The sequence below is a fragment of the Pristis pectinata genome, chromosome 7, assembly GCF_009764475.1.
Source record: "Pristis pectinata isolate sPriPec2 chromosome 7, sPriPec2.1.pri, whole genome shotgun sequence".
In the NCBI taxonomy this organism is placed as follows: Eukaryota; Metazoa; Chordata; class Chondrichthyes; order Rhinopristiformes; family Pristidae; genus Pristis; species Pristis pectinata.
Window position 1 is genome coordinate 39410159 of NC_067411.1, and position 16708 is coordinate 39426866.

Genomic DNA, 16708 nt, shown 5'->3' on the forward strand with positions numbered 1-16708 from the left:
AGGAGGTTGAGTGTTGCCTGCTCTCTAGTAGGGCAATCCACGTACTGCTTGAGAAAACTTCCCTGAACAAATTCTGCCCCAACTAATCCCTCAGGACTATGACAGTCCCTGTCAATATTAGGAAAGTTAAAATCACCCACTATTACAATCCTATTATTCATACATCTATCTGAGATCTCCCTACATATTTGTTCCTTTAATTCCAGCTGGTTATTGGGGGGCCTATAGTACAATCCTATCAAAGTGATCACCCCTTTCTTATTTCTGCATTCTACCCATATGGCCTCAATGGAGGTAGCCTCAGGAATATCCTTTCCAAGTATTGCCATGATGTTAACCCTAATCAAAATCGCAACTCCCTCTCCTCTCACCTCTATCACATCAGTAGTATCTGTATCCTGGGATATTGAGCTGCCAGTCCCGCCCATCCCTCAACCATGTTTCTGTAATAGCTGTAATGTCACAATCCCATGTACCTATCCATGCCCTGAGATCATTTGCCTTACCTGTCAGGCTCCTTGCATTAAAGTAAATGCAGTTTAGCCTATCAAACCTTCCTCGCTCCCTGTCCTGGCCCTGCCTGTACTACCTACTAGACTTGCAGACTTTAACTTCCATTATGTGCTTCAACTTTCTCATCTGCCACACCACTACTTTGGGTCCCACTCCCCTGCCAGACTAGTTTAAACGCTCCCGAGTAGATCCAGCAAATCTCCCTGCCAGGATATTGGTCCCCCTCCTGTTCAGGTCCAACCCATCCTTCTTGTACAGGTCACCTCTGCCCCAGAAGAGATCCCAGTGGTCCAACAAACTGAATCCTCCCTCCTGCATCAGCTCCTCAGCCATCCAGAGATTTCTACCATCAAGATCCACTTTTTAACTTCTGCCTAACTCCCTATATTCACTCTACAGGACCTCATCCCTTTTTCTACCTATGGTACCAACTTGTACAATGACCTCTGACGGCTCACCCACACCCTTGAGAATGTTCTGCAACCGCTCAGAGACGTATTTGACCCTGGCACCCAGGAGGAATCACACCATCCTGGAGTCTTGTTCGCGGACACAGAGTATCGTGTCTATTCCCATTACTGTCGGGTTTCCTATCACTGTAACTCTCCTTTGACACCACCCTCCCCTGCTGTGCATCAGAGCCAGTTGTGCCACAAACCTGGCAGCTGCTCTCCTCTGAAAGACCATCTCCCCAACTGTTTCCAAAACAATGTACTTGTTACTGAAGGGAACGGTCAAGGGGGAATGCTGTACTCCCTGAATACCCCCTCTACCTTTCCTGGTGGTCACCCACCTACCTGCTGCCTGAGCCTTTCGCATAACCACCTCACTAAAGTCCCTGATAAAGATGCTCTCAGCATCACAGATGCTCCTTAGTGAGTCCAACTACAGCCCCAGCCACTTGACGTGGTCAGTCAGGAACTGCAGTTGAACACAGATATAGTTACCAGGGCCACTGGAATTTTCCCCGATCTCCCACATTCTGCAAGAGGAGCATGCAGCTACCCTGACTGCCATCTCTAAACCACCAAGACTGCGGAGGAAAGTAAAAGATCTTGCCTTATCTTGCCTTACCGCTGCTCAGCCTCCTCGACAAATCCTCTTGAGTCAAAAGCCTCATATAAGATATTCCAAAGTGCTCATGCCAACATTAGTAGACAAAATTTGACCCTGAGTCATGTAAAAAGAAGTATGATTAGAAGGGCATGCAGATGGGATGAAAAGGGAGGAGACTTGAGTGCAGCATAAAACCAGTATAGACCATGTGGGCTGAATGGCCTGTTACTGTTCCAAGTTAATTAATTTTTGGCTTGTAAGCCTCCAATCGAATACAGCTCTTGAATCACAATTATGCCGAAGGAAATCCATGTGCATGTTTGCTTAAGATGGGTTCGTTAAGTCCATATTACACATTTGGTTGAAAGTTTTAGTTCTGCTGTCTAAACAGTTCCTGACTTGCTCTGAGGTTTAGAGCTCTCTATCCTTAGCTTGAAGGCAAGGTGTTGGTCCACATCCTGAGGTGGAGTCCCTTGCATCTGTACATGTACTGTTGTCTTATTTGTATTGCAACTTTCCCTCCAAATTAAGTTCGTCCTTTTGAAGCCAAAGTATAAATGGTTTGGTCAGGAATGAGGGCTGTGTGGAAGTGACATTGTAAGTTATTGGTCCATTAACTTTTACAATTGTTTTGCCTTTTACTTGAAACAACAAGCGGAAAATATGAGAAGATTGAAAGCTTGAAATATATTGCAAGTCAGGTTATGGGACGTTGCCAATACACGCCACAGAAAGCTACTGGGGTAAAGGGTTGGGGGGGGGAAGGTGGTGAAAAGGTTGGTTGTTCAGGGAGTGGGGAGACTCACAGCATGTCTACACTGGAGAGAGAGCTGGCTTTGTTACAGTGAAGGATTCTGGTTGGCATGTTGTGTTAGTGTGTCTACCCAGGCATTTTCAGAGATTGTGGGAGTGCCATGTAGTGATTACTTGGATCATATGGTGTATCTTCTTTCAGTCAAGTTGTCTCCGAGGGTAGTGTGCAAGTTTCTGAAAAATGCTTTGGGCAATGGAGCTGGTAATTCCATTTAAGGTGTGGGAAGCCTGCTGGATTCGAACTGTGTACAGAATGTCCAATTGACCACTGCGCCAACAATCTGGAAAGCAATAAACAATCGTGTCTTGCTCTGTTTCACCAATAAATCCTGTACAAGACCAAAGTTTGCTGACAGCTCCATTTTATTGAACATCAGGAAGCATTGTCATGAGCTGGAAGCAACGACTATGTCTTCCTATTACTGCTTTCAAACAAATTACACCAAATTACACAGAGACACAAGAAATTCTGCAGATGCTGGAATCTGGAGCAATAGACAAAAAGTGCTGGAGGAACTCAGCAGGTCAGGCAGCATCCATTGGAAGGAAATAAACAGTTGACGTTTCAGGCCGAGACCCTTCATCAGGACTGGAAAGGAAGAGGGCAGAAGCCAGAATAAGAAAGTGGGGGGAGGGGGAGGAGCACACACAGGCAGAGGACAGGTGAGTTCAGGTGAGGGGGGAAGGTAGGTGGGTGGGGGGGGGAAGATGTAATAAGCTGAGAGGTGATAGAAGAGGCAAAGGGCTGAAGAAGGAGGAATCTGGTAGGAGAGGGCAGTGGACCATGGAATAAAGGATGGTGGAGGGGAGGAGAAGAGATGGGCAGGTCATCGAGGTGGGGGAAGGGAGCCACAGGAATAAGGAAAGACTTATTGGGGGGGGAGGGGGAAGAAAAAAAGGGGTGGGGTTACCAGAAGTTAGAGAAATCGATTCTTATTTTGGTGTTCTTCTCTCTTTATGGGTTGCATTTCAACATTGCCCTTCATGTAACAAAACCTCCCAAGATGTTCCACAGGAACAATATTATAAACAAAAATTTGACATGTAACCACATAAGGACAAGTGATCAAAAGCTTGGTCAAAGAAGTGGGTTCTGGGAAAAGCACCTTAAAGGAAAGGGTTGGGAAGGGGTGGGGTTCCAGAGCTCAGGGCATTGAGACAGAAGGTATTGCCTCCAACAGTGGAGCGATGGAAATTGGGGAAGCCCAGAGCTACTTGGGCCCTGGGGGAGGTCTGGGGGCAAGGGGGGGTGTTGAGGAGTGTGTTGGGGATGTCTGTTGCCCCTTACCCATTCTTCTATTTTTAGGGGGGATTACATCTAGGACCCTCTTTCAGATATTTTCTCAAGTACCTCAGTGTTTGAAGTGCTTTGGGATTTTTCGTTACATTTTTAAGGTGCCGTGTAACTGCCAGTTGTTGCTATAATTCCCATTGCATGATGCAATACTGTAACAGCAACGTAGAGGAAACATGGGGATAGGATTGACGGGGAGGTCAAGGAATGGAATTAGCAATGCAAAATAGAAGTTACAAGTACCAATCAAAGTTAATGCAACCGGAACTACGGAGATGATGACCACTTGAAAGCTCTGGATCCAATGTGAAAGTATCCTTGAAGAAAAAAATTTGTTAAATTCTGAGAACAGTTTATATTGGGCTGCTGCACTATTGGACTGGTTAATAGCTCAATTGCAGAGAGTTGTGAGCACAGCCCAGTCTATCATGAAAACCAACCTCCCCTCCATTGACTTTGCCTACACTTACCGCTGCCTCGGGAAGAATAATCAAAGACCCCTCCCCCTCTGGTCATTCTCCCTTTTGGCCCCCTTCCATCAGACAAAAGATACAAAAGCTTGTGAACACATACCACTAGGCTCAAGACAGCTTCTATTCCACTGTTATAAGACTCTTGAATGGACCTCTTGTACGATAAAGACAAACTCTTGATCTCTCAATCTACCTCATGGCCCTTACACCTTATTTGTCTACCTACACTGCACTATGTTCTGCATTCTGTTATTGTTTTCATTTTTGTACTACCTCGATGTACTTAAATGTTTGGAGCAATCTGTCTGGAAGGCATGCAGACAAAAGCAGACAATCTCAGTACATGTGACAATAATAAACCAATTACCAAAATGTAACTAAGTAGCATGAGACTGCCTTAAATCTTGGGGCTAGTGCTGTAGCTGCCAGGAGTACAAAGGGCTCCAAATCCTTTGGTTTTGCTGCATCGAGAACATGGTGCTTGACTGATGCCAAGCAGTCCGTTCCTGGAGTGCTGGCCCTTCTTCAGAAAGAGGCAGTTTGTGGAGTTCTCCATTCCCATTGAAGACCCTTGTCTTGGAGTGGAGGATTGAAAAATTGCATGTAGGATGTGATCTTTTTATCAACAGAAGTCTCCTCCAACCCCATGTGCAAGGTTGGTGAAGGTATCCCTGTGGATCATACCCACTATATCCCGAAGCCAGATATGTTTTTCTCCCAAATCCAGAACAATGATCCTTTTCTTGATTAGTCATCCATAGGATATGGATAAAACCAGCACTTGCTTGAAAACTTTGCTATGAACTTGAAAACAGACCCTGAGGTCAGATTTTTCTCCTCAAGGATGTTAATATGGATTTCTGACAGTCATTAATGCTGAATTTCTTTTTAAAATCCTGCTTTATTTAATTAGAATTTATGTGCTGGTGGGATTTCAATGTCCCCAGATCATCAATCCAGACCTTTGGGTTAGCAGAGCAGTGGTTAACCATCATGCTACCATGTCCTCCATGTAGCAGGACAAGCTGAAGTCTGAAGAAACATTCTTCCTCACCCACCCTGCCAACCTCCACCAATTCCATCTGACCATCAGAACATTATTTGTCAATGTCCACAACCTAAGGATATTCTTTGAACCTAGCTCCTGGCCTTCTCTCAATCATCCAATTTTCTGTTTGTACTTTTGGGATGCTTCCAACTCCTTGTACTGCACTGCCAGTGTTGTACACGGAACATTATTGGGTGCATTTCACAGAGCCTTGTGTAACACAGTCAATGGTCCACCTCTCTCTGCTGTCGATTCCTTCAGCTGAGAAGTGGCTTCATTTTTACTTCACTGGACTGATTCTGGTGACTTCCCAAACCGAAGGTCAGAATTTAAACAACTCATATTCACTGAATACTATTTGAATCTTCACAAAAATAGAAGTTGCTGCAATCCATCTTACTTTTTATATGAGAAACAAGAGCTAGAAAGAGTGCAGTGGAAATTTATGAGGATGTTGCTGGGACTTGAGGGACTGACTCATGGAGAGAGGATGAGCAGGTTAAGACTTTTTTCATTAGAGTGTAGGAGAATGAGGGGTGATTATTTAGGGGTGTGTAAAAATCATGAGGGGCAGAGATGAGGTGAATGCATACTGTCTTTTTCCCAGGGTTGGGGAATCAAGAAGTAGAGGGCATAGGTTTAAAGTGAGAGGGGAAAGATTTAATAGGAACCGGTGGGGCAACTTTTTCTATGCAGAGGGTGTTCAGTATATGGAATGAGCTGCCAGAGGAAGTGGTTCAGGCAGGTACATTAACAATATTTAAAATGTACCTGACAGGTACATGGATAGGAAAGATTTAGAAGGAAATGGGCCAAACACAAGCAAATGGGACTAGCTTAGATGGGAATCTTGGTCGGCATGGACTAGTTGGGCCAAAGGGCCTGTTTCTGTGCTGTATGACTTTAAGGGAAAGAGTTGGCCATAGGACTGAGCTTGCATTACTACTATAAGATCTTCCACATTAACTCTGCATTCCTGCCCAACCCTCATATCTGTTGCTTCTCCCATTGCTCAAGAAACAGACTGTTTTGGTGTGTAGCATGAATATACCCAACAACAGCCTACTGGGGTTGAGAATTCCAGAGATCCTCAATCCTCACTTGAGGAAATTTCTCTGAATCTTGGTACAAAATAAGCTAAGTTTCCCTGCTCTAAACTAGCCATTCTCTTTCAAACAAAATAGAGAATCTATAATCAGATATAAAGTTTTTAGGATTACGTGCACAATACTAACCTAGTTGGATGCAAGTCAGAACATGGACTTGGATGAGGTGATATGCTCTGAACAACCCTTGGATGGCTCGACCATATAGATTGTGGGAGACTCTGTATCTGGGTCTTAAAAATGGCACTTAACACAATTCACTAGGAAAACTATAACAGTAAAAACTGATGCTCCCTGGGTAAATTCATCAAGAGGTGGAACTCAAGAAGTTTATTATCACAAGCTGAAGTAATGCAAGTGTTGGCCAAGGCACAGTTTTGGCTATTGCAAACTGCAAGGGCAGTGTATATAGTTTTTGTCTCATTTAAGCATGGATTTACTTTCCTTGGAGGCAGTACAAAGAAGTTTCACTAGATTGACTCCTGGGATGAGAGGGTTGTTTCATAATGAAATGCTCAGTCTTTCTCTGAACTCTCATTAACTAATGTGAGGTCGATGTTGGAAGGATATGCACTCTGGTGGGGAAGTCTCTGAGTAAGGGGAAGCCCATCAAGCTGAAGTGAGAAGGAATTACTTCCAAGGATTGTGAATCTTCTGAATTCTCTGCCCCAGAGTTTGAAGAGTATTCAAGGTAGAGTTAGACTTTTGGACTACTGGGGAATTGGGAGTTGTGGGGATCAGACGGGAAAATGTAGGTGAGGTCAAAGATCTGATTGGGTGTGATCATATTGAATGATGAAGGATACTTGAGAGACCATTCAGTCTATTTCTCCTCATGTTCTTACTACCACTTCCGCTTTGTGTAAATGGCAGAGTGGCCAGATGTGATGGTTATACACAACAGGAGGGCAAATGCAATTGAGCAATGCAGTTTACAAATTAAAGTACATTTTTCTCAGCACAGATGTTGATTATCGAGGACAGTTAGTGTTCTGTTGTCAAGGTACTTAGGAATACAGAGTAAAATACAAGTTTTTGTGCAAGGGATATACCTGTACCTGGAAAGAGAGAAATTGGCTGTAGCTTTTTTATAAACAGGCAAAGCCCAATTAAAAGACTCAAAATTTGGGTCTCATTTCAAAACCAGGTGTGTGCAGCTAATCAGAATTATAGTATTCTGTCTACACTCTGTCTACGCTTCTCGCTGCCTCGGTAAAGCAGCCAAAATAATCAAAGACCCCACCCACCCAGGACATCCTCTCTCCTCCCCCCTTCCATCGGGCTGAAAATACAAAAGCCTGAAAGCACATACCACCAGGCTCAAGGACAGATTCTATCTCACAGTTATAAGACTATTGAACAGTGCCCTGGTATGATAAGATGGACTCTTGACCTCAGAATCTACCTTGTTATGGCCTTGCACCTTATTGCCTGTCTACCTGCACTGCATTTGCTCTGTAACTGTAACACTTTATTCTGCATTCTGTTATTGTTTTCCCATGTCTTACCTCAATGCACTGTTGTAATGAAATGATCTGTATGGATAGCATGCAAAACAAAGTTAGTCACTGTACCTTGATCCTATATACTTCTGAAACCTGGACTACCAACAATAGGCACCTCATCGCACTGGAATATAACCCTCCAAATTCATTGGAAGGATAAATGAACCAACACCAGCAGCCACTCCCTGGCCATCGTCCCAGCACTACATACATGCAGCTGTCTCCTTTAGGCAGGCCATAGAGATACAGCACGGAAACAAGCCCTTTCACCCACCGGGTCTGCATCTTACTTCAATCCCATTTTTTGATCTCCCCACTTTCTCATCAACCCCCCAGATCCACATCCACATGGATGTAACATGACAGCCTAAGGTATCCAACTCAAAAACGTTACATTCTACAGATGACATTCCTGTGACTGAACCCCGACAGTTAACCACTCAAGCTCATTTTTGTATTGTTCAAACTCTGTCTCATTACATATTACTAAAAGTACCTTTAAGATAAAGTAAAAAGTACAATGTTAATTTTAATGAGGCATCTCTGCCATTCTGTCCGTAGGCAAATTCCTTGAGCTTTTCCATACATTGGTTCCACTGATCAGTACCAAGTATTGAAGTTGAACTCATGTTGAACCACAGCACTCGTTGTCCTCAAGTGCATCTCAGAACATAGTTAATTAACCTTTGCCTGGAGGTGGCACTTGTTGCAATAGTTGATTCTCTCCGGCAAAGGATGTGTTACCCTCCAAGAGAGTGCTGCATTGCAGAAGATTGCAGCATTCAGATGAACATTAGACTGCAAACTCATCTGCCATCTTAAAGATCCCATGGCCACTATTTCAAAGAGGAGTTCTCAGGTGTCCAGGCCAAACTTTATCCAGTATTCAGCATAACTGAGGGCTAATTATCCAGCCATTATCACAAAGCTGTTTGTGGGAGCTTGCTGTGGACAAATTGGCCTTTGCCATTACAACAGGGACTACCGTTCAGAAATAGCTCATTGGCTGTAAAACCCTCAAGATATTCTGCAAAGTGCTATAAATATTCACACCTTTCTTTTTCCTGGCAATATTCTGTTAATCCCAGATGTTCTCCAGCTCCACAGATGACCTGGTCCTGGAGGTTTGGTCACATGACCTCCATCCTCCAATCAGTTACATCTTTCAGGCTTCCATCATTGGCTGCCTAATCAGTCAATCTTCCTGAAGCCCCACCTTCTGAATGGAACAGCAAATAGTCTCTATTACAGTAACGGATAGGATGATCCTCAACCATTAGTCAAACATCCTAAACTCTCTAATATTATAATTAATAAATAGGCACTCAAAATGAAATAACAAAAACATACAATTTTGAAAATCCATCTGTCGCTTGCCAGCTCTATCCCCACGCCTTCCCCTCACCTTTTTATACTGGCTATCTTCCTCTATCTTTCAGTCCAGATTAAGGGTCTCACCAAGCATCGACTGTCCATTTCCCTCTACAGATGCTGCCTGACCAGCAGAGTTCCTCCAGCATATTGTTTATTGCTCCAGATTCTGGGATCTGCAACCTCTTGTGTCTTGATTAATTTTCCATCCCTGGAGATCTTAGGGTAGGCTAGTTTTGGCAAACCAAACGGGTCAGGGAAATTGTTACCATGCTTGTAACCAGGGTGACCTACTTCCTCCAGTGCTGCCGTTAATCCTTTAAAAGCAACTTCATATCAAGCTAGTGCTTCAGGTGTCTGATTCTACTTCCTCAGGAGGTTAAAAAGATTTGGCATGTTTCCTTTCACCCTCACCAATTTTTATAGGTGCACATAGAAAGCATCCTATCTGGATGCATCATGGTTGGTATGGCAACTGCTTTGCCTGAGATCGCAAGAAACCGCAAATTGTTGTGGATGCAGCTCAGCGTGTCACGAAAACCAGCCTCCCCACCATGGATTCTGTCTACAGTTCTCGCTGCCTCGGTAAAGCAGCCAGCATAATCAAAGACCCCACCCGCCCCGGACATTCCCTCTTGTACCTGCTTCCATCAGGCAGAAGATACAAATGCCTGAAAACACGTACCACCAGGCTCAAGGACAGCTTCTATCCCATTGTTATAACACTATTGTACAATAAGATGGAAATTTTGACCTCGTAACTACCACATCATGGCCTTGAACCTTATTGTCTGCCTGCACTGCACTTTCTCTGTAACTGTAACACTTTATTCTGCATTCTGTCATTGTTTTCCCTTGTACTATCTCAATGCACTGTTGTAATGAAATGATCTGTATGGATGGCATGCAAAACAAAGCATTTCACTGTACCTTAGTACATGCGACAATAATAAATCAATTTACAGATTATGCAGGAGACAATTTGGCTCATTGTGCCTGTATTGGCACTTTGGGGCGGAAAAACTCTCCAATTACTCCCACTCCTCCTCCTCTTTCCCCACAACCCTGAAACTATTTCAAATATTTATCCAATTCCCCATTGAAAGTTCCTATTGAAACTTCTTCCACTGCCCTTTCGGGCTGTGGTTTCCCTACCACAACTTGCTGTGTAAGGAAAAGAATCTCCTGATTTCCCCCCTGCACCTTCTACCCTTCACCTTTCATCTGTGTCCCCTGGTTACAAATCCTCGCTTAATTGGAAAGGGTATCCTGTAATTTGCTCAATTACAACCCTTTGTGAATTTGAACACCTCTGTTAAATTTATTAACCTTCTTTCCTCTAAGTAACAAGTTGATAAATGAAAGTTGTTGTTTATAACTTTTTAACCCCCATTTACATTCGTTGTACATCTGAACATGAGGACAACTTCACTGAATTGGAATCTCTTTCTTATTTACAGGTAATTCTTTCGGGCATCCTGGGATTAACCACATGGAAAAGGCCAATGCTGCTTTTGGTATGCAAGAATTGATTTTGTCCCTTCCTTTCCCAAACAAGTCAAATGGTGATTGAGCAGGATACTTAACAGTAGAAGCTCAGAAGGAGGCCCTTCAGCCTATTGTGATTGTGCCATACCTTTGGAAGAGCTCACCCATCAGTCCCACTACCCCTGCAAAATCCTCCTTTGAAATGTTTTTCTAATTGCTTTCTGAAAATTACTGTTGAATCTGCTTCCACTACCTAATCCAGATCGCAAATCGTCATGTTAAAAATCTTCGCCGCCTCTTGTTTCACAAGATTATAAACTTTTCTATCCACTGCCTATCTCTACTTGCATCCCCAACTTCATATCAGAAAGCCACTATTCCTCTAGTCTCAGAGAATTGAATTTTGCTCTCATCTATTACTTGCTACGTTATAGGAAGTTTTTGAATCTCAGTGTACAGAATATCAAACACACAGCCATCAATAACCTTTTCCATTTCTCCATCATAAAACTTGCTTGAACTCTAATTTTATCTCGAGCATCTGACATAAAGACTCCTGTTCTGCATAAAACTGGAGATTTTCTGCATAAATCAGAAAATGCTGGTCAGGCAGCGTCCGAGGAGAGGGAAACAGAGTTAATGGTTCAGCAATATCCACAGATGTTCCCTGACCTAGGTTTTCTGTTTGTATTTCAGGTTTCCAGCATCTGTAATGTTTTTGTTTTGAACTGCTTCCCCAAATCTTGTATGGCCCACTCTTTAATCTAATCTATGAAGTGTCCAGGGATGTGCTTCCACTATGTTAGGGGTGCTGCATAAACACTAGACATCCTTGTGCAGTACACAGCCATGTGATATTAAAGACTAGAGAGAATTATTGATGAATTGAGTGCAATGCATTAAATGAAAGAGGATTTTACAACACAACAATAAGTCCCTTTGCTTTCCCCCATTAACAAAGTATCCTTAAACAAGTGCATCCAAAGTTAGTTAATCCCCACTTCAGCTGCACACCCTGGATTCATACAGCAGAGCTTTTACAGTAGAGAAGAACTGAAAAATTCTACTGCAGGATGACAATGGGGGTGTGCTGGCGAAGGATGAAGCTGGACTGGAGAGGTTTAGAGTTGGCTTCGTTCCTTGCTAAAATGTTGCTCTGATATGCAGATCCCAGTTCCTAAGCAGTGAAAGGCTTTTCACTGTCTCTGGGCATCAAGCCTGCTTCGCAACCACTGACATGTTTTCACTGTTCCCTAGAAAATATTACTAATTTCTTTTCCTGGACAGTAATGCCACTGTTGTCACCTTACAGAAAAGCTTCAGTTGTTTCACATGCGTATAAAGTAGGAACCACACGCTGAGTTATTTTGGGGATCAAAATAATTCTTGCAGTCCTTTTGATACTGTCTAATATATGTAAGAAATGTAAGGCAGTATAATTTTAGCCAGATATAGATTATCAATATAACTTGCTAAATTGGGTGAAGGCACAGAGGATAGAGGAGTGGCAGGGATTGCTGATGAGTACTGCAACGTAATGTTAGTTCCTCTCTGACCTGTACTCGAATCATCCATCTCTTCCAGCAATCATATCTCCAAGAACCTACAGGCATTAGTTTTCATCCTCTCTATTTTACCTTGCCAGCTTTGGTGGGACCTGTTCCAGGAGGTTTTGTCTCACAACTTCCTTACTCCAGCTGCCTCCTCCTGGTCAAACAACATTTATATTTTCCCTCAAAATTATCAACAGCATTATTGAAAGAAAATGAAGATTAAAAAAAAGTATTTTGTTGGTCATAACAGATAAATGTTTAATTCCTGATGACTTGGGATAATCCTGGAGGGTTGGGAATGCTATTGTTATTTAGGTTTTCCTTTGTCACCTGGCATCAGCTATGTTTTGGTGGTTCACACTCAATTCCTTCTAATTGAAGGTCATGGGTTCGAGTCCCACTCCAGCAGGAGTTTAATCCAATTTTTTATGGTATTATAGAATTTACAACTGATAAAATATGATACTATGTTTTTAAGAGGGATTGAAACTAAACAAAACCTGCAGATGCTGGGAATCAGAAATAAAAACAGAAAATTTTGGGACTCTCAACAGGTCAGGCAGAATCTGTGGAAAGAGAAACAGAGGTGACAAGATCTTTCAGTACAATCAAAATGTTCCCTCTGTTGCTTCCTTCACAAGTACTGCCAGACCTGCTGAGTGTTTTCAGCATTTCTCTTTTTATTTTGTATGTAAAGAGGGTTTAGCTGTTGATTCCTTCTAATCTCAGGAAGAAAGAAATAGCACTGTGCCACAATTAGGAGAAACACTTAAGCTTTCTCTCTGCAGGATCTGATCATCACTAGCTAGGCCAGCATTTATTGCCCATCCCTAATTGCCCTTGAACTGAATGACTTTCCAGGCTATTTTAGAGCAATTGAGATTGTGGATACTTTCATTGGTGGCCGGTGTGGGATTGGTACACTCAATGAATGGTGAAGCAGGGTTGGCAGTGGGAAAGACTCCCAGTGCCACAGTGGGAGAGGGTAGTTGGTAGCCAATGGGTTCCCACCTGGGCTAGACTGGGTAGAGGCAGCAGATTTGTATCTGTAAATGACATTAGTGAACCAGATGGCTTTTTACATCAAATCCATAATCTTTTTGGCCTCTGTTTTATTTCAGAATTTATCTAATTAACAGGATTTAAATTCCCCACCTGCTATGGGAATTTGAACTTGTATCTCCAGCTCATTTTCCAGTTCCCTGGACTGCTGGTCTGGTATACTGCTGGCCCCCAGTGATGCATGTCAGACTTTTCGTAGACCCGGTGACCTCGTTATGTTGCCATTTTTGTGTTGATATCCACCCTGAGTGACTTTGCTTTGATATACAAGAAGATGGGATGACTGCAGGCTGAAATGGCATCACATCCAACAGCCATCCCTCTCATCGTCTGCTATTTCTCGGAAGGTTTTCTTCCTTTATTTGAGTGGCACTGAACTCTGCGTCAGAAGTGCTGGTCACAGATGTGGTTGTCGTACTCTGGGAAGGATAGAGAGGCACTGAGGGTTTGTTATGTTGAAGATGTAAATGCAAGCTGTTTGTATGAGTTGCCAGAATTTGGAAAACAATTTACTTTCCAATATAGAACAGAACATAGACCAATACAGCACAGGAACAAGCCCTTCAGCCCACGATGTTGCACCAAACTAATTAACCTGGTAATTAAACGCCTATATAAAATAATCCCTTCTGCCTACACAATGTCCATATCCCTTGATTCTCTGCACATTCATGTGCCTATCTAAGAGCCCTTTAAATGCCCCTATCGTATTTGCCTCCATTACCACCCCAGACAACGCATTCCAGGCACCCACCACTCTCTGTGTAAAACAAAAAACTTGTCCTGTACATCTCCTTTGAACTTAACCCCTCTCACCTTAAGTATTAGACATTTCAACACCAGGAAAAAGATACCTGCTATCTCCTCTATCTATGCCTCTCATAATTTTATAAACTTCTATCAGGTCTCCCCTCAGCTTCCGCCGCTTCAGAGGAAACAACCCAAGTTTGTCCAACCTCTCTTTATAGCACATGCCCTCTAATCCAGGCAGCATCCTTGTAAACCTCTTCTGCACCCTCTCCAAAGCCTCCACATCCTTCCTATAATGGGGCGACCAGAACTGAATGCAATACTCCAGATACGGCCTAACTAGCGTTTTATAAAGCTGCAACATAACTTCCTGACCCTTGAACTCAATGCCTCGACTACTAAGGCAAGCATGCCATATGCTGCCTTTACCACCCTATCAACCTGTGCTGCCACTTTCAGATCCCACTGTACGTCAAAGGAACAGTTAGCAAGAAATAGAGAGGTTTAGGGAGAGGATTTCAGAGCTTGTGACTTTGGTAATTTAGAAGACAGATATTTCAGCCCAAACTCTGACCTATGACCTGCCCTTGAGAGAAGTGACTGATTGAAAGCTGGAGGCCATGAGGTGAAACCCCTGGATCATGGAGAACTGGCATTATACAGTGCCTTTTGTGACATTCCAAAGCTCTTAACAGCCAATGAGATACTTTCAAAGTGCCAGTGTTGCAATATAGAAAACAGTGTGGCCAATTTGTGCAGAGGTAATTCATTTTATGCATACTCACATAAGATGCTGATCTGCAAAACGTTATCACATGCAGTATTGTGTACAGTTTTGTCACCCTGTTATTAGGAAAGATGTCATCAAGCTGGAAAGAGTGCAGAGAAGATTTACAAGAATGTTGCCTAAGTTATAGGGAGAGGTTGGGCAGGCTTGACTTTATTCCTTGTGCTTTGGGAGACTGAGGGGTGACCTTATAGAGGTGTATAAAATCATGAGAGGCATAGATAGGGTGAATGCACACAGTCTTTTTCCCAGGGAAAGGAGAATCAAAAGCTAGAAGGCATAAGTTTAAGGTGAGAGGAGGAAGATTTAAGAGGGACCTGAGGGGCAACCTCTTCATGCAGAAGGTGGTGTATGGAACGAACTGCCAGAGGAAGTGGTTGACGGAGGTACAATAATAACATTTAAAAGATATTTGGACAGGAACATGGTAACATGAAAGATTTAATGGCAAATGGGACTAGCTTAGATGCACATCTTGGTGCACATGGACAAATTGGTCCATGCTGTTTGTACCTATGGGATTTTGCCTTTTTCAGTCAGTCATTGAGATGCAGTTGAGGAGTGAATGCCACCCAGGACACTATGGTGCGCTCCTTTGGTCTTCAAAATAGCACTTGGACTTTAAAATTTACTGGGAAAATATTCAGAGAAATGAGATGTGTTGGTAATAGAACATGTTTTATCAGCTCTGGGTCCTGATGCAAGGTTTCTACCTGAAATGGCAACAACTTCTTTTCCCCCACAGATGCTGCTTGACCCGTTGAGTTCCTCCAGCAGATTGTTGTTATTCCAGTATCTGCAGTCTGTGGTGCCTCCATGTTTTATCGACCTCTTTAAATGGATTAAAATCATAGAAGATTGCAAACAAAGGAAAATAAATTGAATATGTTGCAACAGACTTTAAAACACATGTTTTGGGGAGAATTGGTAAATTGGCTTATTATTGTCACATGTACTAAGGTACAGTGAAAAACTTTGTTTTGCATGCCATCCATATAGATCATTTCATTACAACAGTGCGTTGAAATAGTACAAGAGAAAACAATGACAGAATGCAAAATGAAGTGTTACAGTTACAGAGAAAGTGCAGTGCAGGCAGACAATAAAATTTAAGGCCATGACGAGGTAGATTATGAGGTCAAAAGTCCATTTTATTGTACAATAGTCTTATAACAATGGGATAGAAGCTGTCCTTGAGCCTGGTGGTACTTGCTTTCAGGCATTTGTATCTTCTGCCCGATGGGTGAGGGGGAGAAGAGAGAATGTCCGGGGTGGGTGGGGTCTTTGATTATGCTGGCTGCTTTACCGAGGCAGCGAGAAGACAGAATCCATGGTGGGGAGGCTGGTTTTCGTGACATGCTGAGCTGCATCCACAACAATTTGCGGTTTCTTGCGATCTCGGGCAAAGCAGTTGCCATACCAACCATGATGCATCCAGATAGGATGCTTTCTATGGTGCACCTATAACAATTGGTGAGGGTGAAAGGAAACATGCCAAATCTTTTTAACTTCCTGAGGAAGTAGAATCAGACACCTGAAGCACTAGCTTGATATGAAGTTGCTTTTAAAGGATTAACGGCAGCACTGGAGGAAGTAGGTCACCCTGATTACAAGCATGGTAACAATTTCCCTGACCCGTTTGGTTTGCCAAAGCTAGCTTACCCTAAGATCTCCAGGGATGGAAAATTAATCAAGACACAAGAGGTTGCAGATCCCAGAATCTGGAGCAATAAACAATATGCTGGAGGAACTCTGCTGGTCAGGCAGCATCTGTAGAGGGAAATGGACAGTCGATGCTTGGTGAGACCCTTAATCTGGACTGAAAGATAGAGGAAGATAGCCAGTATAAAAAGGTGAGGGGAAGGCGTGGGGATAGAGCTGGCAAGCGA

The 16708-nt window shown here is 43.0% G+C and overlaps 1 protein-coding gene across 3 annotated transcripts in view; it reads left to right on the forward strand.

Moving 5' to 3' along the window:
* fam189a2 (family with sequence similarity 189 member A2) overlaps window positions 1-16708 on the forward strand; it is a 69793-nt gene that overhangs the window by 4827 nt on the left and 48258 nt on the right. For 2 of the 3 annotated variants that reach the window (XM_052019486.1, XM_052019488.1), the window contains exon 2: window positions 10640-10696. The exons of the other annotated variant lie outside the window; for it this stretch is intronic. In XM_052019486.1, the coding sequence (XP_051875446.1) occupies window positions 10640-10696 (57 nt within the window). The remainder of the gene's footprint in view (window positions 1-10639; window positions 10697-16708) is intronic. 3 annotated transcript variants of the gene reach the window in all.